General features: G+C 45.0%; 1 protein-coding gene across 2 annotated transcripts in view; it reads left to right on the top strand.

The window, feature by feature from the left end:
* The window catches only part of SLC43A2 (solute carrier family 43 member 2), a 32,167-nt gene extending 11,767 nt beyond the window's left edge, over positions 1-20,400 (top strand). For both annotated transcript variants that reach the window (XM_082493074.1, XM_082493075.1), the window contains 9 exons: positions 4,413-4,505; positions 5,334-5,467; positions 5,907-6,109; positions 6,746-6,889; positions 10,438-10,576; positions 11,013-11,145; positions 12,122-12,195; positions 13,922-14,045; positions 14,911-20,400. In XM_082493074.1, coding sequence (XP_082349200.1) covers positions 4,413-4,505; positions 5,334-5,467; positions 5,907-6,109; positions 6,746-6,889; positions 10,438-10,576; positions 11,013-11,145; positions 12,122-12,195; positions 13,922-14,045; positions 14,911-15,072 — 1,206 coding nt within the window. In that variant the 3' untranslated portion in view covers positions 15,073-20,400. The remainder of the gene's footprint in view (positions 1-4,412; positions 4,506-5,333; positions 5,468-5,906; positions 6,110-6,745; positions 6,890-10,437; positions 10,577-11,012; positions 11,146-12,121; positions 12,196-13,921; positions 14,046-14,910) is intronic.
* The last annotated feature ends 937 nt before the right edge of the window (positions 20,401-21,337 follow it).

Here is a 21,337-nt window from a genome sequence, read left to right as displayed (position 1 = left end):
CTCTTTAAGGATGTTCATTACACAGAGGCGGTGAGCACTAATTAACTTCTGGTGCCAAGTAGGCTTGTTCTGGCTGACACAGGCACTGACTGCCGAGTGCGCACGTGCAGGCACAAGTCAAAGCTAGGTGACTGCCTTCTCCTGCCAGCTGTAAGTGACCTGGAGTGCTCCAGGAAATGGGACAAAACCACTGGTGCATGAGCTGGTCCTCTGCCACCCCAGGCGGGTTACAGTTGCTGCTTCGTAGCAGGATGGCCATGAAGGCAGCCCCCACAGTGCGTGGGGTTGGGATGCTCCCCGGGTGCTGCAGCTTGGGGTGCTTCATTGGGTGTTGAAACCTCCCGGGACACCTGCATGCGTGGGCAAGGTGTGATCTGATGGGAGGGCAGGAGATGGGGATCCTCAGTGCCTGTGCAAGGGATAAATGGGATCTCTGAGGATTACAGCCTGGGACAGTGCTCCACGAAGCCTTGCCTCTTGGGTTTAAAGCCTTTTTTCAATAACAAGTCCCCAGGGTATCATGAAAGCACATGGCAAGCTGCGGAGCCAAAGCAAGCTGCTGTTCCTGGGTGCCTTGCGTTGTGGCTTGGGGAGGAGGGGGAGTGAGCAAGCAGTGCTGTTCCCAGTTCTGGGAACAAGGTCAGACTGTGCCTGTTGTTAAAATGCAGAGGGGAGATTTCTGCCTCGTGACTTGGTCTTAGCCAATATAAGTGAAGATTGGAAATGGAAACAGATCTGTGTTGGTGGCTCTGACAGCAACACGGGAATCTGGCGCTGGTTCTGCTCCGAAGCTATTTCATGCAAAGAAATAAACATGTGTGATAAATTACCACAAAGAGCCTTTTATAGATTGTTTTCTGTCCTGTTTTCCTTTCAAAGAATTACAGCTGCTTTGCTCTTTATTTTCTGCTACAAACAGCGCCCTTAAATCAGAGCGGGGGGGCATCTCTGTGTAGGGAATCTTCTCTGCTTGGAAATACTAGGAAAACTTAGGGCTCTGTGATCTTTTGTTTGTTGGAGAATGGGAACAGGAATTTCCATATGATTTGGACAAAGAGGGCAGTCTGAGGCTTTCCTGGAGAACATATTTTTTAGTGTCTGTATAACTTCCAAATATACTCCTGATAGGGAAAACAAAGTTTAGCTTGAACAAAAATACCATTCTCCAGTAGTCTAGTTCTCAATCCCTTGACTTTTTCCACAGTTCTTTCAAACAGTCCTTGCCAGAGGAAGGGAACGGGGTTTGGTAATACTACTGTGGTATCTTTTTGTATACGGATTGTCTCCAGGAAAAAGCTGAAAATTATAAATGATTGAAGGTCTTAAACTCACTATAGGGCAGATGAGAAAATAACCTGCAAGAGGAAATTATTTTATTGGTTTAGGGCCGCATACCTGTAATAAAGGATTCCAGGAAAAAAAGTTATGGTATGGCAAAATTAAGTTAGTATCTTTCAGATGGGGCATAAAGTTAATAATGCATTGAATATTGCTGACCTTTAAACAGGAGGTGTAAGAGTTTCTGTCATTGTAGGTCTTGCAGAATTGTGGCTGTCATACCAGAATGGGCAGCAGTTAATGGAGGAGTCCCTTCTGGCCTTCAGGGATAAGATCAGGATGAGGACCAGATCTCTTTGGTGGCAGAAAAACAAAGAGCCCACTTGCTCTGTGGCTTGTGTGTGTGGTTTTTTTTTATTTATTTATTTTCTCTTTGTTTCATTTTTTCCAATGCTTGCTGATAGAAAGACAGCATGAAAAATGGCTTAGTAAATATTGTGTTATTTTAGTATCTGGTCTTCAGATGAGACCTGCACAGGCATTGCCAGTGCTGGCACTTGCTGTCTGAGAGGTTTTCTGTCTCGGTCTGGACTACTTCTCCCCTCGCCTCCCCTCTGCCCCTCAAGGTATTCTCAGATTTCTTTTCCTCCCAAGTGCTCAGTGCTTGCAGTTTCTGCTTTGATTGGGTTGGATAAGACCTTAACTCTCCTGTGTGCAATTTTTTTTAATCTGGCTGCTTGTTTGGTGCTGAATAGGACTTTAGGAAATCTCTAGCCTTTCTAGGACTTTTGTCCCCATTGAGGCAGAAATAGGCTTGGGTTTTCCTGGACATGATTGCTTGCTTTCAGGCCTGCTCCCTGTCTCCAGTAGCCCTCAGAGCAGGAGGATCCACTTGGGAGTTGCTTGTCTGCTGTATGAAAAAGGCTTTTTGTGATCTCTGGGGCTCTGGGGAAAACCAGCTCAAGCCAAGAAGCAGCTGTGTTTGTGGAGCTCCTGCCCTGCTCTGGGCTCCCCAGCAGGAGCAGCTGTTTGTTGTAATTTCTGGAGATTATTTTAGGTTTGGGGTATTTGAGATTAAATGAATACCCTGCCTGGCGACAGTGACTAGCCTTTTTGTGACCTGCAGATATTGTATTCTGCAGATGCTGTTTTTCTGGGGTGTGTATTTAGGCCACTGCTTCCAATGAGAGACTTTTGTGCCTGGTAACAGACCTTTGGATCCTTTGGCGGTTCCTTTCTGCAGCTCCTGAGAGCAGCCTGTTGGCAGCTCTCCCGCATGCGGGGATCTGGGGGTGGGTGTGGGGATCCTCGCTGCAGAGGAGTGCAGCGTTTTCTGCCTCTGCTGTATGTGTGTCTGCTCGGGGTTCACCAGCAGCATAGGGCTCGGCACATCATTGCTGCTGTTCCCTGGCTGGGGTTATCTGAGGACCTGGAGACTGCACTGCATAGGAAGCTCTGCAGTGAGACAGAGGGATGATAAACAGCCAGATGGATCCGAGAGTGTTCCTGCACAGGAATACTTGTGTTGTAAACACGCTGGTCCTGCCGTGACACAAGCCAGAATTGCTTGCCTTATATGCTACTCCTGGGAAAGATGAATTTGTTTTTCAGCAGTGGAAGGGGAATGTGATGACAGCATTTGCTTGCTCAGACTCGGTCTAATGCTCTCTGAATCACTTTGTTCAGCAGCATCTTTAAACAGATAAAATGCTGGCTGTGCTTTCAGTCCTAGAAGGCACCCAGTATCCTGCTTTGACGCCCTCTGAAGCTGACCTGGTAGTGATGCCCAAGTGAATTTGGGGAGTAAGGGACCTGAAAAAGGAGGTGGAAGGGAAATCCGTCTGCCTGCAGTAGAGTCTCTGCTTGTTGACCAGGTGTCAGCTGAGCTCTCTGTAGCCTACAACTTCAAAGCTTCTCCCTGTAATTTCCAGTTTGCAGGCCATTGTTAGTCAGTGATGAAAACTTGTTCATTTCTGAGTGTTTAGAAAAATGAGGAGTTCCTCCTTTCCCAGGAGAGCAGGAATGCCTCGCAGCTCTTTCTGCCTGCTCCATTCTGCTTTTGGATCCTGAGTGGAAATGGGCTGGAGAGCCAGCCTGGCAGTGCTTTTGCTGTTGAGGTGGCAGAAGTGGCTCCTGTGGCCTGCTCCTAGCTGTTCTGGATGAGAGCATGGCTTTCCCTGCAGATCCTTGCAGAGCCAGCTGGGTCTGCTCTCAGCAATGCTGTCCTACCTGCTAGGAGCCGAGGTAGCAGAGTGGGGTGGGTGGCAGGAATTGCAATGCGAGGTGCTCTTGCCCACCTCTTGCTGTGGAGTTCAGCAGCTTTGTGGCCGCACTGGGCAATAAAGCTTTAGAAATCGAGTGTTTGTGATTTGCCTTCCTGTACCTAGCTCCAAGCTAGAGTGCTTGGGCATCTGAACCATCCAACTGATGCAGAAATGGCCAGCCCCTCTCATGGAGAGAGTCGGCTTTCACAGAAGGAGCCAGGGACCTAGCTAGAAGTGGAAATACGAACAGCAACATAGTTCATGTTTGTCGCTGTTCCTTCTTGTTATAACAGGAATTTTCTGGTCTACTGCAAAGATTTGGGTGCTGACCCAAGGTGCATAAACAAACCTGGCAGTTCAAGGGTGTTGCAGGGTGTGTTAAAGACACAGCTGGTGCCTGTGCAGCTATCTCAGCCTGTGTCTAACAACTCTTGACTAAAAAGAGGGTGATATGTAGAGAACTTGGGCACATATTTCTCTTTTTTTAGAGGAAAAGAGGTGGTGGCTACAGGCTTGAGGTATGGAATTTTAAAAGGAAGCACAAAGGCTGGAGCAAACACTCCTGTGCTAAAGGTAACCAATGCAAAGTATGCTGTCAGTCTGGAAAGCAGCAATGCCATTAAGCACATAAATCCTGGATTGTAGATGTTCCCTGACACTGGAGATGCCAATGCCAATTGCGGAGCAATATCCTGAACAGCTAAGTCATTCTTGAGTAAAACTGGCTGCTTCTACCTAGAAATCTTAATCCTAAGTGCCAGATTTATATCTGTCACTATGCTTTATGTCTTCTCAAGAAAGCCTCCTTGCCTCCTTCCCTCTTCCCTTCTCTTGGCATCAACCTGTTTCAACCAATTTTTCTTTCCCTAGCTGCCCAACATGTTTGGTGACCTTCGTTCCACGTTTATTGCTCTGATGATTGGCTCCTATGCTTCCTCTGCTGTGACTTTTCCAGGAATCAAGGTGAGGCCATGGGATTGTGACTCATGACTGGTGGTGGGGTACTGGAGTTTTGCAGCATTTAGCAATAATGTGGCAAGAAAGAGGGACTATTTGTTAAAGCACTTGTTTAGAGTTGTGAGTTTGCAAGATTCAGTTCCTGTCTGTTTAAAGACTTCCCAAGTGACTGTCTCAAGAATGCAAATACTGTAAATAGAACGGTCTGTTTGCTAACAAACAGTAAAATTTTAAAGGTGGTAAGTAAAAGTGAAAATATTAAGATTTTTTTTTGAGAGGTTGCTTTTCTAAGCTCTAAGGAGTGTATATATGTGTATTTTAATATACATGTCTATATTTAATCTGTGTGATTGTCACCAACGGTTGGCTCTAAACTATGTTCAGAGTAAACAGCACTGAAAGGACAGAAGGGATGGTCACTTGGGCTGCCTTGGTAGGTCACTAGTGTTTCTGAACCAGAGATGTTTCATTGCAGAATTAGCATAAGGGGAATATAGTAAAGGTAAGGCAATCTCAAGTGTGCAGGGGAGTTCCTTCTGGCTTTCCAAGGAGAAGGTCCTAGATGAAAACGTTTGGCAGTCATCTGCAATACCACTGCATGCTATTCCAGCTGGAGGTCCTGTTGTTGCTATAGCTGCTGTTAAGGATGTGAATATACATCTCTTTCCAAGCCTGCCTGTCATAGAACTTTTCTTTGTTACCACCTGAGTTAAATAAACCCATTTTAAATGCAGCATGTTTTCCTTTCCCACAGCTTCCTTTCAGACCTCATTCAAAGAATATTGAAGTATTTCTGCTCTTATAGCCAAAACCATGTTCCCTTGTGATTTCCAGGTTATATATGACTTTGGGGTCTCCTTCATCCTTATTCTGCTTGTCTGGGCAAGTTGTGCAGGACTAGTTTTCCTCAACTGTTTCTTCAATTGGCCACTGGAGCCTTTTCCAGGACCAGAAGACATGGACTATTCGTAAGTGTCCTCTAAACTGGCCTTGAGGGCTAATCCCATTCTTAATCCTCTAGAAAGTGCTGGCCTGGCTAACTTAAAGGAGTGGACAGGGAACTCCCTTGCATGTTGTTCATTGCTGCCATTCCTTCTTAGGTTGAGGATTTATGTCTGTCATTATCGTTATGTCTTGATTTGTGAATATCTGTGGAAAGTTGAACTTTCCAAAATGTAGGAATGATGAAGGAAAATGATCTGTCAGTAGTCGTAAGTATTTCTATATTGACCTGTGCCAAATTGCCCCAGGGGAAGTATCTCTCTGTGCTCTGGATCCAAACCATTTGTGGGTTTGTAGATGGAAACTAGTGCCTTAAATCCACACATAACCTTTCTGAGTTCTGCAACTGCTGCCTGTGATTCCCCACCCTGTGTTGCAGCTCTTGTGCTCTTTACTGCCCAACAGGGTGAAAATAAAGTTCAGCTGGCTGGGATTTGACCACAAAATCACTGGGAAGCAGTTTTACAAGCAAGTAACGACTGTGGGGCGCCGTCTCAGTGTGGGGAGCTCCATGAAGGGCCCCAAGGAGCCGACAGCCTTGCAAGAGAACAACAAGCTCTGTCTATCTACAGTGGACCTAGAAGTGAAGTGCCAGCCTGACAACACAGGTGTGGTTCCCTGAGTGCCTCAGGGATGCTTGTGCTGGCACAAGGCTGTCGGCCTTTCTACTCCGCTCCAGACCTGTTTATGAGATAACGATATATGATCCATGTGTTGCCAGGGCCATGTGCCAGCCACTATGACTTAAATACAGGTTCAGTTATATAAGGAATCCTGTCCTTGTATACTTGCCTAAATACACTGTATGTTGTTGCCAGTGGTGGGAACAACAGCATGGGTAACTGGTATGGCTTGGAAGGACGGTGCAGTTGGTCACTGCTGTCTCTTCGGTAGACTGTTGCCATCATGACTGAGCCTTCTTTACTCAGGGGTATAGCCAAAGTAAATGGTTTGAAGCTTCCTTTTGCTCTAATCCACAGAATTAGGTGAGCCTTCCTTCTTGCTCCCTTGCCCCAGTTACTGGTAGACCAAGCTCCAAGCATCTATAGTGGTTCGTTACGGAAGTTTGTAAGGCACCAGGTAGTTGCTAACTGTGAACTCCTTGGAGCTGCCACTGGCACGTAGTGTTGGAATGACTAGCTAGGAGAAGACCTGCTAACCCAGAGGCCAAAGCCTCTTCTGAAATTGTACATGTTTATGAAGGTATGTTGCCTTCTTCAGAGACTCTATTATTCCTTCTGCAGCTTCTCCCTCCTTCATGAAGAGTATCTTCAGTCCTATCTTGTTGCTCAGCCTTATCACCATGTGTGTCACCCAGCTGCGGCTCATCTTCTACATGGGGGCCATGAACACCATCCTTGAGTTTCTGTCTGGAGATGAAGATCAAGGTAGCGTAACCTGAAGACTTTTATCTGCTTCCTTGGAACTGGGACCTGACCCAGACTTGGTCCTTGCAAGAGGCCAGTGAGCCTGATTACTCAGCAGATATACCGTGTATGGCAATTAGCGGTGTCAGTGCGGCTGACAGCTGCTGGTAGGGTCTAGCAGAGGGCTGGAACTAGCCCAGAACAGAGGGGCAGTAAGGTAGACACTTGAATGTCAAGCTAATTTTAGCCCAGTGCCTGTTAAATACTATTCTATGTTACTTCCTCAGATGGGTTGTTGAAAGTAGCCTCTCAGGATGGACTGTGATAATTTTTTTTTAATTGGAAAACCTATTTCATCAGGTATTTGCTTTGCTTATCCTAAGCAAGCACAAAGTACAGACCAGCTGAGTCTCATGACTAATAGTTGGACAAGGTGTCTCGGCCCAGCACCCGGGGGTGGGAGAAGTGAAGTCATAGCTGTTTTGTGCAGCTTGGTGTGTGCTGGGGAGGCGCAGGGGTGCTTGCTGCACTGGTCTCGTCTGTATTTATAGCTCTGATTCAGTACATGGAGCAAGCAGGAAAGAGTACATTAGTTTACTGTTGTTGAAAATACCCAGGATTGCAAAACAAGACTTAGCCTTTTTTTTTTTCTGTCCTTTGTAGTAAGATCCAGTTTAAACTTGTTAAATCTGGATTGGATGAAGCTGATAAATCAAGAGGCACTCCTCTGAAAACAGGAGTGAGCTCTGGGGGAGGGAAGGAAACTCGGGAAACTCCAAGTGCCCTGGCATTCCCTGAATTGTTTTGTTTCTTGAGCCTTTGACAGCCTGCAGCATTCAGCTCTTTATCTCCTGGCTCAAGAGCCAATTTAGACATTAAACAGTAAACAGGACAAACTTCACGCTACCTACCTTTCCCAACACAGCTTAGTTTTCTGCTTACCTTGTAACTTTTTCACACTGACTTTTTTTTTTTTCTTTCTTTTTACCTTGCCTTGCTCTAGTTATTTCTCGTTCATTTTTTTTCTTCCCCTCCGTGGTATTTTAGAATTAATATTAACTATATATGCTGCCAATTCTGTTTAGATCAAGCTCCATATTAAAAAAGGGATTGTCCCCTTGGGTGTATTGCTTTTATTTTTCTGTGCCACCTTTGAGATTTCTTCCCATTTTCCCCCCTCCTTCCCCTGAATGTAGCCTGGGCTCACAGTGCAGTCTGCTGTCTTGGTGTTTCCATGGCATCAGCAAAACAGTGGTATTGTCTAGTCGCAGCAGTGTCAGGCTGCAAGAGCAGTTCCAAGATGTGTGCAGCTCTCTAGAAATGTAATCTCTGAAGATCAGGAGAGGATGGGATGCTGCTCCCTTGGATTCCTCATTCTTCTTGCAGTTATTTACTTGAATGTTATTTGTTTAGAGAGCTCCCTCCACCTGCAACTGCTCTCAGGAGCACTCAGCAAGGGAAGAAGAGAGCTGGTCAATCCCGCAAGTGTTGCGGTCAAAGAAAAATTAAATATTCCCAGGAGTAGAACAGGAGAAAAGAATGTGCGGCAAATAATTCAGATAGGGAGTAAAGTCTTGAAGTTACAGTGAGGTACTTTCCTTGACAGTTCTAAGTCACCATAATCTGCACAGGAAGCAGTACTTTCATGAAACCTGCAAGTGGAAAAAGCAGTCAGCCTGTGGCTACTTATCTTCTGAAAACCCCTGAAAAGGGGGGAGAAGCTAAGGGGTTCAGTAGCTCTGTAAATGACTGTATAATTGTGGAGTAGGAAGGCAAAAGAGTAGACTTGTCTCTAAAACTTGAAATTTGGCTGCATCTTTCACAAATTGTCACCTTGCTTTCAAATCTGGTAATACTCGGACCTTGGGTAGAATCAGGGTGGGCTGGAAAACTCAGCTGTATGAGGTGCTTGCTTAGGGTAGTTTGGGGGGAAAGACACAGACGACAGTGGATGTAAAGGGCTGTGCCCATGTGTGCACCCTTTGCCCTATCCAGGCTTCTATTTCTGCCATGTCTACTTCTGCTGGTACTTGCTAGGTATTGTTCTCCATTTTCTCCTCAGGAAAGAATGTTTTTTAAGATGCTAGATAAATTAAGGAGGCCCTGTTTTGTAGCAGCTACTGTCTCTCCTTCTCTTCTCTTGCTGACTGCATAAATTTAATTCCCTGCTTCAAGTTGACATCTGCTCTTGCTGTTTAGAGCCCAAGATTAAGCGTTCAGAATAGCATGAAGAGGCAAAACATGACAGCATGGCTTGCTTCTTACCCTCTATTAAAAAATAACCGGACAACAGCAAATCAGCTCCAGGAGTGTTTGTAGAGGGTGGTGCCACCTGTCTCTCTTGGCTACAGTGGTTGCTATAATGAGATGGGATGTGGGGCCACTTGAGGGCTTGCCTTTGCGGAGGTAATGGGGGCATGAATGTGAGTTTGGAGGTTGGAGTTGGAAGTTCCTCTTGGTTCCCTTGCCAGCAACTGGAGCCAGGAAAAGTATCATCAGTTGCCATCCCTGGGCACAGCAGGGCAGCCTTGCTGGGGTTTGCTACAACTGTATAGGAGGAAAAAGGCTTGTTGGAAACTCCTTTCCATTTCCAAGTTGATTTTGGTATAAGTCCTGACTGTACTGCTTTGGCTAGATCTAGAAATGTGTTGGGAGGGATAAACTAAACTTCTTTTTAGTTGCTTTGCTTACAGTGCTGTAATTTGTAAGCACTCTGTGCTGAGATGGGCAGTTTCAGAATTACATTCTTATTTCAGAGCTGTGGTACACCATGACTCACCAGCCCTTCTGGGTGATGCCTGCAAATCCATCACATGGGCTGCAGAGAGGAAGTGGAAAAATCATTGCAGGGTGGGGGAACTGTTCAGTAACAGGAGGGGACAATTTCTTCTAAGTCTGCTGGCATCAGCTTTCCCTTAGCAAGTCACACAGATACTTCCCCCATCTTTTAAGATGGGGAATTTTCATCAATTTGAGTTTTTAATGATTGCTCTCAGATGCTGTGTGTTTTGCTGCTGATTTCCCTTCCTACTGCCTCCAGACTTGTCTGTTCTGCACAAAATGGGTTAGTCCTCACCTTCCCAGCCTGGCTTCTCCTTGCTGGAGTTTCCCAGCTGGAGATGATGTAGCTGCAGCACCCAGCAGGGCAGGAGAGGAGATGACTAAGGCAGGATTGGCTGTGCAGGATATATTGCTTGTAAGAACTCTCCCTGTTGGTCCTAGCCAGAAGAAACCTCGCTGGCAATAAGTGGTTGCTGGGTCCCATTCTGGAGCCCTACTTGCTGTGGGGCTGATACTGTTCAGAGAATAGTAGTGCAGGATCAGAATGGCTGAAGCAAGTGTGTGCAGTATGTCCACTCTAATGTCATGCCTCTGGGAGGCTAAATGATTAAGTGGGGCTTTTGTGTCCCAACTCCTTCAGCCCTGCCTGTTAGCCTGTGAGTATGTGGGGTCTGGTCTCTTATTAAGAGTAATCAATGTGGAGGAACAGTTTCTTTTCTGTCTCTTTTCCTGTTGCTGCTGTGGTACCACATGGACTGATAACTTTTTAAATTTTTTTTTCCCTGCAGTGGCTCTCTACACTTCGATTTTTGGGGTATTGCAGCTGCTGTGCTTGCTGACAGCACCTGTGATTGGGTACATCATGGATTGGCGACTGAAAGAATGCGATGATGGCTCAGAAGAGAATGAGGAGAGCAACACTGAGCAGTGCGTAGTGTGTGCCACACGGGACATGCAACCATGTAGTAGGCCCCCTCTGCTCTGCAGAATATGTTTTGTGATGAAAGACTGAAAAGAATATTCATTTTTCAGTATAGAAAAGAAAGCCTGAAGGAAGACTTGATAATTGCAGAGGAAAGGACCAAACTATCTTCCATGTCCACTAAGATCAGTCAAGAAGAGCAAATTTAAATTGTAGCAGAGGAGGCTCAGACTTCCCTTCTAGCCTAACAGTAAGAATAACAGCACTGAAATAATTGCCCAGATGTTCCTCAGCTTCCACTGATGGAGATCCCACCACCTCCTTAGGCAGACCTCTAGCCAAACTAGTTTAGATAGAGTTGTGATATGTGGAGAATCTTGCTGTGAGTTCCGGTAGCTGCTGAAAGTGCTTTTTGTAACATAGGTTTTGCTATCCTTCCAGAAGTGACAAGAAAAAGAAAAAACGTGATCGTCAGATCCAGAAAATCACCAATGCCACCAATGCCTTTGCATTCACAAATGTCCTGCTGGTTGGATTTGGAATCACCTGTCTTATTCCTAATCTACCGTTGCAGGTGAATAGGCCAAATGGATGGGTGTGCTGGAGGGGCTGGCAGCGTGGGTCCTGGCAAAATGACAGGCAGGACAGTGCAGGAGGTCCTGTAAGCCAGCTGAACCAGTTAGCGGCAGGAGGGCTTTGTGGTGCTGCTGCTGGGAGACTTTTGTACTGCTTTGGGAAACCCAGTCCTAGAGCTGAAACAAGTAATACCATGCAGTTTACATCCCTTGAGAGAACCTGAAGAAGCAGCTGTAGTTAAAATGTCAGAGTTGATCCACAATTTCTTCAAACTTTGAAGTTTCTGCAGCTGAGCTCTGTAACAACAAATGCTGCTGTACAGAGATGCTCTCAGCAGCGCCTGCGCATTTAGCCTGGGCTCGATTTAAGCTGCTTATGGTCAGAAAACTTGCTGTAAGAAGCATGACACAGATATATATACAGCAGGTTATTTCTGCATTAAATGCTATGCCCAATGGTACCTGTGGGATTATAAACCTGTTAAAATATTTTTGTGGCACTGCCTGTTTTTGGCAGAAGAGTTCAGTGATTTTATGCTATACTTAAACATGCCTTGATGAGGTAGGCGAACAGATATAGTTTGCTCATACTTGCATATTGTCCGCAATAACTTGTGGAAAATTAACTAAACTGGCCACAAAATCAGGAAAAAAGATAAGAGTGCATTGTGACCCTGGCCACAGTTTGCTGGGGGCATGTTCTTGCAGCAGTGCCTTCTACAAATGAGATGGGTCTTGTGTGTGGTTAACCTCAGGGGGTACTACATGTTAGCCTTTGCAAAGTAAGGAAAAGCTGTGCTTTTAGAGATGAGTACAAATTTCTTCCCTGTGCTGATCTTTCAGGTTTTGGTTCTGGGTTCCTTGAGCCCACCTTTGCATTAGAAAGGAGAACAGCTTTTGATAATCATTATGTATTTGGGTCTGGCACACCTACGTGCTATCTAGGATGTGACATTTTTCTGCTTCTCTTTCCAGATTCTTTCCTTCATTTTGCACACAATTGTGAGAGGATTCATCCACTCAGCTGTCGGAGGCCTCTATGCAGCCGTGTAAGTCTCTGCTCACTTGTAATATGTGGCTGGCCAGATAAACTGGTTTAGGATGATAAGTTCTCCAGATAAGAGAGAGATCAGGAAGTGAAGTCTTTCTGGTTAGAGGGGAAAAATTATGCAACTTGTTTCCTCAGTCGCTACTGGATATGACAGTGACTGGACTGAAGTCCTAGTTGATGCTTTCCTTGTTTGGAAACAGCTAACCCCTTTGGCATAGCTACTGCAGTGACAGAGGCACAGCTATATATGGGCCTCAGGTGAGACTAAGCTATTGACACTAAGGTTATATAGTAAAAACTCGAGGCTTTTTTTGTCTTATAATGAGTAGCTATGTGCATGTGTCCAGTTAAAACATTAACATAATTGAATACATTGCTACTGGTCTGCTCATAGGTAAAGCATTGCTCAAGATGATGATTAGTGATGCCTAGTCCCTCTTCCAGTACAGATCATCCATCCTGTTTCCAACTTTTCAAAATTATCAATAGTTGAATCTAAATACTCTCTTCCTTATTAAGCAATGTTTTGGGTTTTGAAAACTTATCTGTCCCTCTGTCCTGAGCTGTTGGACAGAGGAACAGAAAGAAGCTGTTATCTTTCAGAGAATCGCAGAATTGTTGAGGTGGGAAGGGACCTCTCAAGACTATCTAGTCCAACCCTCATGCTCAAGCAGGGTCAGCTAGAGCAGGTTGCCCAGGACTGCATCCAGTTGGGTTTTGAATATCTCCATGGATGGAAACTCCACAGGCTCCTTCTCTCAAAGGTTCTGGTCCCAGTGTCTGGTGAATTCCAGACTAGAAAACCCATCTAAGACTGCTTCAAAAATGCATAAACTTTTGGTTCCCTGGCAGCCAAAAGCAAAAGATTTTTGTCTTAGACAAGATAAATGCCTCTTGCTGTACATATCAGCTTGCTTGTAAACTAATCCTGTTTGACCATTGCAACTCTAAGGAACTTCATGGAGGGAGGTATTTTTTGCTTTGAATGTGACTTCTTTGAGTATTTGAAGGTTTTGATTCACTTTTTTCTTTCTAAAAAGGGTCAGGTTAAACTAAGCTTAAACGCTGCTCAGTCATGGAAAGAGAAGACTTTAGACTGTTCCTGAAATTTATTTTTCCATTAGTAGTATCAGATATTCAGTGCTTTCCTATCAACAGTATTGTTTAATTTGACATGGGATCAGACTTGTCCTCTAAAGAGGAAAACACATACTAACCTGTTGTGCAGGTTTCACTCACTTCTAAAAGGAGCAAATTGTTATGACCAGATGAAAATGATTGCTCAGCCGTGAATGCTGTCATCTGGATAAAGAGGCCCTCCTTTTAACTTGTAAATATCAACACTATTCTCCCTTTGCAATAGGAACAGTAGTTGTATAAGCACTTCCACCTGCCTATGGTACAACTGCAAAACAAAACAAGTGCTGGATCTGATACTACTTCAGTTTGAGAGCTGAGAATGAGAATAGTCTGGAGAGGAAGGCTCCAGCCCTGTCACCAGCTGCATTCCGCTCTAGAGAGCGCTGTGCATGCCATTGAGTATAACTAAATACTCTATAAAAAGAGGTAGTTATACATTAAATCCAGGAGAGAGAAGTTCTTCATATTATGCCTGTCTTGGGACTGTGTTCTGTTGTGTTAGTTGACTGGGAATGTAATCTGATCTGGATGATATGAACAGTCAAGGTGACATATAATAATGCTGTTGCTTTCTCTGTTGACAGATACCCCTCCACTCAGTTTGGCAGCTTGACAGGGTTGCAGTCGTTGATCAGTGCCCTTTTCGCCCTTCTGCAGCAGCCTCTTTTTATGGCATTGACAGGACCTTTGGAAGGAGACCCTCTCTGGGCAAGTTCTTCTCAAATTTAATGCGAAGGCTTGGTGGTTAGGATGGTTTTTTGGCTCATTTCTTTGAAAACAAAAGGACTCCTGTACATGGACCAAGGTTAAAAACAGCTGGGACTTTACATGACCCTCAGCCTGCTGTTACCTTGGTGCTGTCCAGGAGACCCTTCCCAGTGTTGAGTAATGACTTCCTGGGAGGGAAAGCCATTAACCCTTATGTTGGTGTATGGAAAGTGAGGAAGGGAGAAGGCTGCACAGGTGCTTTCTGCTAACAGTTTGTGTGTGAGTCAACATCTGTCAGATAAGTGAGTGAATCTGTGTGGACCTCAAAATGCAGTAGAAATACTCCGTTCCCTTGAGAGCCATTAGCTCAAATTACCAGTAAATTTTGGGTTGCTGATTCTAACGTCTGGAAAGCCAAGTGGCTATTTGAGGGTAGGGTTAATGTGGTGTCTTGATGAGAGTCTGTCTGGGCAGCTTATTAAAATCATGACATCAGTGGTCTTGGGAAGAGTCCCTGGTCTCTAGGCTACATGTGCCCACCCCAGCAGCCTGTTGCTCTTCAGTCAGCAAACTTAGTGTAAAACAACCACAGCTAAACAGCCCTGCCTGTTCTGTGGAACAAGACTCCCACAGCCATGATCCAGAGCAAGAAATTCTTGCAGCATTTAGATTATACACGTGGTGCTCTGGGCACAGGAAGGTAAATATAAATATGGTGGAGGTTGTTGCCAATACACTGAGCAGGGCGTCTCCTGGTTTGCCTGCAGCTGAGTGACGTGGGCTGGGTTCTGACACTTTCAGCATGGCGTGACTGGGTTGTCATCTTCCTAGCCTACCTAATTTTGTTTTGCCTCTCTTCCTGCAGGTGAACGTTGGCTTGCTTGGCGTGAGCTTCTTGGGTTTCTGCCTTCCAATCTACCTGGTCTGCTACAGACGCAGGCTAGAGAGAGAAAAAAAACAGAAGATTGAGGATGCCAAACTTTTCTTCAAAATCAACGGCGCTCCCAATGAGGAAGCCTTTGTTTAAACTGGTGCTTCAAATACAACCTCCCCTGTACAGGTTCCTACCACATCCGTGGGTTCTACCTGTGGTGTAAGCCAGGCTTTTTCTCTCCTGGCTCTGCCAGTCTTTGCTCCTCACTGGAGTGAGGGCTGGACATCATGACTGAGCTTTCCTCAGATATATGGCAGGAGGAGACTTCCCACTCCTTACTCCAGAACACGGGACACTTTTCCTTTTTATAAAGGCCATGCAGATATCGTGTCTTAAATAATCCCCTGATCACACTCTCCAGCAGCAGAGTCTCTGCGTAGGAAATTGGGGAAAGAAGGAGTAGAGGGATGGGGGAAGAGGGAAGAAAACCATAAGTAGAGTTTGCAAATGTAACCCACTGAAGTCTGTCTTTTCCCCCTCTTTCCCCAACCTTGGCTGACATTGTCTCAGATGCAAGCTGCACTTTCCTCCCTCCCTGGAGGCTTCGTAATGGTCTTTCTGTCTGATGTGGAGCTGGACCCAGTGGTTTTACTGTCTAGCCAGACATACCCCAGACTGTTTCTGAGGGATGGGGATTTTATTCCTATATGTATGAGCACAGCTTCAGTGTATTGCTAAATGTTGGCTGCTAGCACTGACAGCTTCCAAGCCTTTTAGTACTGCAAATGACACAGACTGTGAGCAATGGATCTACCTTCCACACTGAAATGAAGAGCCTACTGGACTGCTTGGTCCTAGACCAAGCATTCAAAGGTCTAGAGGAGTTCTTCCCGGCCCACAAACCATCTGTACATGTTTTTAAACTGTCTGCAGTCCTGGAACCTTTGAGATAGGAATTGGATCTTGTTTACTGATGAAGTGCTTTGAGACTTGTTGCCTTTTGCCTCTTCTTCCTGCCAGCATGACCCTGGGAGGGGAGCAGCAGTGTGTATTGATTAAAGTGGAGAAGCTTCTTGAAGCTGAGATCTGGGGCTCTGAATACCTTGGTGTTCACATGTCATCAGCTGACTTGCTGTTGAAAAGAATCAAGAGTGTGGAACACTCCTTTGTGTCTAGTAACTGGACCCTGTGGACATATGGCAGGGTGATGTGGTGATGTAATTCTTCCTCTAGCCATAGCTTATTTACATTGTTCTGATCATAGCCCCCAAGCTGCCGAACACCAGGTTACTGTGACTGACCAAAAAGCTGCCAGTTTGGCTGTACTAAGAGCCTTCTACGATGCTGATGCTCTGTCTGGACAGAGTACATGCTGATTGATTGTATGGTGAAGCTGATTTACAGAGCAATACATGTGGGTAAAGGTGCCTCAGGCCTGTTCACCACAAAGGGAATACAAAGGGAATTCTTAACCTGCTTGTTTTTAATAGAGGTTTTCCTAAGTCTTGTCTAAAGTAGACTTTTCTGCCCTTACCATTCTTGTTAAGGTCGGTAGCTCAGCCTCTGTAGCCTTGTGACTAGCGTTAACCACAGCACCATTTGGACCTGCTGGGAGCAGGACTGTGCAATGTTGAGGATGAATGTCACCAGCGGGTGTGCAGCAGCATACATGCTGGCTGAACTAGTGGCTGCAGGAAGGTTGGGGACAGAAATAAAATGGTTATGAAGATGTAGCGCTGGTGCTTTCTGAACTGCCAGTTACTGCAAAGCCTGGCTGGGGGTAAGTCATTCAACTTCTTTATGTCTGGTCAGAAAAGTAATCACCGACTCAATCGCTGCCCCATAAGGTCTAAAGTGGGGATTAGAAACAACAGTAAATTCGAACCTTCCTTTGAGAAATTACCTGGAAACTGGGTGTTAACTCCTTTACTGATGGTCTGAGGCGTGCTCTCAGCCCAGGCAGCCCTTCACCTTCCTTAAATAGCAAGCTTGGTGACCTCTTGCACAGAGCCTCGGCAGGACGGCTGGAAGCCCTGTGGAGTCCCTCGCTGGTGGCCTTGCCAGCACAGGATGACAAGGCAGCTTCGTGGGACAGCAGCGCCATCTCGAGTCACTGCCCCAGCCAGCCTCCTGCGGGCAGTTCAGATGCCACTCCACTCCATGGTACCTTTTAGTCTTCAGTCACTTGTTCCGAAAAGACTCACCACTTGAGTATTTTACACATTCGCACATTCGTGGAAAATTTTTAATGTGTTGCCTTTATTAAATGTGTTTGTTCCAAGACAGCCTTATTGCCTGCTGTCGACACTTGACTTTTCTAGAACTTCTCGTCTTTTGTTGTCCTCTAGCTTTGGTGATGATTTAGCAACCTTTCCAGCTCTTCTTTTGTGTCGAGCAATAATTAAGGAGGCAGAGTTTTGATTTGTTTTACTGTTCACCTGGCATTGTCTCAAGAACACGTTGAGAGACCCACCAGCAGTAGTACAGCTTGCCTAGATTTCCAGAGGGCTTTCTGCAGATTTCTGCATTTCCTATTACTATTAAATGTTTTGAGAAGATTCCTACTCTTGGTCTGAGATATTTGTGACATCATGACCATGACAGATGAAGTATTTTTTTTTATTTTTTTTTTTTAGTTAGAGCTCAGACAAGTGAGTGTCTGAGCCACAGTCCTCAGACTCGGTGTCTTAAAATACAGACAGCTGTTGGAGGGTGTCAGTGTGCTAACTCTGTTACTTCCACCTCACCTACCTCCCTACTGCAGTTCCCAGTTCCTGCCCTTAATGAGGAATATCCTCTAATCCAGTTTCATTTGATAAAATGGTGGATATCTGTGCTTAGTGTCTCTGCTGATGTGCCATGGTGTTGAGAAGCTGCTGGTCAGCTGTAAGGAATAGAGAGCTCATGCCTTTGAGTCACAGTTTCAGGCTGTGTTTGCAGCTCGAGAGTAAAGTGTGCCTTTGGCTTGCAATCACAAGGGCTAGCGGGTACACAATGAAGTTTTAGTTGTTGAGGGTTGAACAGACAAATGGGAGTGCTTTCTCACGCAGCACAAAGTCCAACTGTGGAATTCATTGCTGCAGAACACAGTTGGGAATGGAAGTATAACTGTGTTTTTAAAAAGAGGCTGGCTAAACAATGGTCTGATGCATCCACTAACTCAGGGAGATTTTAAGTTGCTGTAAATAAGAATGTTATGCCAAGGAAAGATTACTTTTCTACATGATTTCTCTTAAGAATTGGTCAAAGATGGAGAAAATATATGCTGGGCTAGGTGAAACACTGGTCTGATCTTGTGGGGTTTAATTTACTCTGACAGTTGTGAACCAAACTACTTTTAAAAGCAGTCTCAAATTTATCCATCAAAAATCCTGTGTCTGCATGCAAGATGTGCAAATACTCCTACTGACTGTGGCATAACTACTTAAACGCTGCACCTCCTGCAGGGGTGAACCCCTCAAGAGGACAGAGCATCCTGGCTTCAGCCAGAAATGTTGTCTTGCATGGTGCAGAAATAAACGCTGTTGGGCTGGTCCTGTTATATGTGACTGTTCCTGGGCAGTTTGCCTTGTTCTTTGATGCTTATGGAAATGTAATTGTGGATTACTTACTTTTGGAATGGAAAATGGCTCTGTTGCTTTCTAGCTAAGTGATGCAGGACCAAGAAAATTCCTGATGTGTTCTGATGTGTGCATGAGCCACCTTGTGGGGGAAAAAAAAATAATAATGGGCTACCAAAGACTAGAGAGCCACATCAATTTAAATCAATGCATTTACCTGTATAGTTCAAATATAGGTCAATGTATTTAACTACCTTCATTATTCCTAAATCCTAGAATTTGTAGGGTTGTTTTGGTTTTTGGTTTTTTTTTTTTGTTTGTTTTGTTTTGTACCCCCCTTACCCTCATCCATATAAGCAGTACAAGGAGGTTGGAGATGCTTGTACAGGGATCTTTCCCATGACCAGCTGATTGTAGTGAAACAGAAACCCAATCTGTGACTACTTCTTCCTGTTTGTAGGAGCCCTTAGAGTCAAGGGTGTCACTGTGTAAAGGTGATTGCACCTTCTGGAAACATTGCTCGTGGCTTCTAGGACTCCCACATGCATTTAATATGCATCTGTATTTAAAAACAATAAATAACAGTGTGGGGAAGGGAGAGTGACAGATTAGCAAAACAGAAGAGCTGCCAGTACCGAAGCCCCATCGACACAGTCTTTATAGCACTAATACAATGATGCTGTCAAGAGTAGCAGAGAAAAATCTGTGCTGTGTTGCTTAATAGGACACTTACAACTTTGTTCAGTTACTGTCGTAGAGTATCTGGACCCTTGAGATGAAAACTGGACACACGTCTGGGAAAAAAAAAAAGGCAAATCTTGCTGAGGCTCCAATTTAACTGCAGTGCTGCTACAGCCATTGAAATGTTTAACTCCCACAGCAAAGCCTGGCCTCTTCATTCTCTGTCTACAAATGAAAATTGTAGGATAATGAGATTTTAACTAAGTCAGTAAATCATTAAAACATTTTGAAGTAGGAGATTTCCCTCTTGACAGGCTGATGAATTTGGAAAATATGCCACAAAATATAAAGCAGATACTGTAGGGTAAAAAGAATGAAGTCTTTAAGACTACGTGTTTTGTTACTCCCTGCTCCCTTTGAGTCCTTTCTGCATCTGCAGAGCTTTTGTTATTCCCTACTTTCCAGTTTAGAAGTGCAAAGTATCCATAATGGAAACTGGTATTACAGTAGGATTCCTGATGGGAAAGGACTGTTGTTGGTTGGGTTTTTTTGTTGTTTTGATGGGTTTTGTTAATTAAAAATAAAAAAGCCACTTTTGATTTATATTTCACAATGTTATCTTCTTGGAATAGCTAAACAATGATGTGTTATGTAGATGTATTCTTACATGTTAATTATAAAGCCTGTGCTGCTCAGCCTGTCTCTGCACAATCTGTTTTTATCAAGTGTCCTGTGCCCCATGTTGTCGTCTATTGCTGCTTGTCACTTCCTTGTGCCTGACCCTCTGTCACTCGTTTTTTATTCCTGGGACAATCCTCGTTTTCAGAAAGGCCTCTCTCTTTAACCTCCTCCTGGTCACAAAATTTTCTGTGGTGTTTGTCAAAGTGGAATTGTAAAGCTCCTTGGGGCAGGCTTGTGTCATCTTCTCTGTTTGTAAGGTGATGTGCACTCTTGCAGTACTATCTAAAAATAAATGTGGTATTAAGTTAATCATTAGTTTTCCTTTTGAGGCTGAACATAATAAAGGTAGTGCTTGGTTCCTAACGAGACTATGTAAGCATGCATGCTTTACACTGTGTCATCTACCAAATTGCTTGGCTGCATGTTCAGTCATTCTTTGTCTTCTTCTTCTGTAGGTTAGATGTTAACCTACAGATGCCAATTAATCTCTACTGGAGAAAAAAAAAAAATCTAAAAATAAACCCAAACAAAAAAAAAATGGAGACAGCAGGTTGAGAAAGCGATCGAGCTCAGTTACACAGGGTGAACTTATCTCAAATAGTGGAAGATGAACAACTGGCCCTTGGAGGGGAGTGCTACAGAAGGGTGGTAGTGTCAGTAGAAAAACCGCACATTTTGGCTATCCATGCTTGGGCTTGGTGATGCTAAATGTATGGTGTTTTATTTTTCTAATAAAATAAAGACAATACTTGCTCTGTGACTCCAGTGACAAAGTAGTAAAACTAGTGCTCTTTAGCTGTTTTTTATGCAGTTGTCTCCTAAGAAATAATTGGGGTTATTCTTAATGCCCAGTAAAGCTTGGGTGGCTCCTGCTCTGTGAAGTATTACTGAAAATGAAAGAGGACTTGAAAACGCTGTAAATCCTGACCTGGTGACAAGGTGGAGCTTTACCCTATCTCAGGGCAGCCTTGATGAATCATAGAATTGTTTGGGCTGGAAACGACCTTTAAGATCAGAGTCCAACTGTTAGCCTAACGCTGCCAAGTCCACCACTCAGCCGTGTCCCTAAGTGCCACATCTATGCCTCTTTTAAATACCTCCTTTTGAGCTTATAGCTCTCCTTCGGAATAAATTTCCCTTAACTTAGCCTAAAGGTTTTCCGATGTAAGACATCCTTCGCTATTTGCGTTAATAACCAGCCGTCCTCCCTGCCAAGAGGGAGGCTTTTAGTCACGGACCAAGCGTGCCCCGAGTCTGGGGATGCCGGGCCGCGCCTCTCCCTCGGCCCGGGCTGGGCAGGGGGGGGCAACGGCGGGGAAGCGCTGAGGTAAAGGCTCGCGCCCCGCGCCGCGCCAAGGGCGGGAAGGCCTCGCGCCCGCCTCCCCCCACCCCCCCCGCAGTCAACGTCCTCCCGCGCCGCGCTGCTGAGGTAAGGACGCCTGCGTGGCGCCGTGACGCAGCCGTTGCCGCAGAAACGCCCCGCCCCTGCTCCCGCC

This window comes from Vanellus vanellus, assembly GCF_965231255.1.
Source record: "Vanellus vanellus genome assembly, chromosome: 19".
Classification (NCBI taxonomy): domain Eukaryota; kingdom Metazoa; phylum Chordata; class Aves; order Charadriiformes; family Charadriidae; genus Vanellus; species Vanellus vanellus.
Note: the sequence above shows the minus strand (reverse complement) of the source record. Positions and strands in the feature narration are given on the sequence as shown.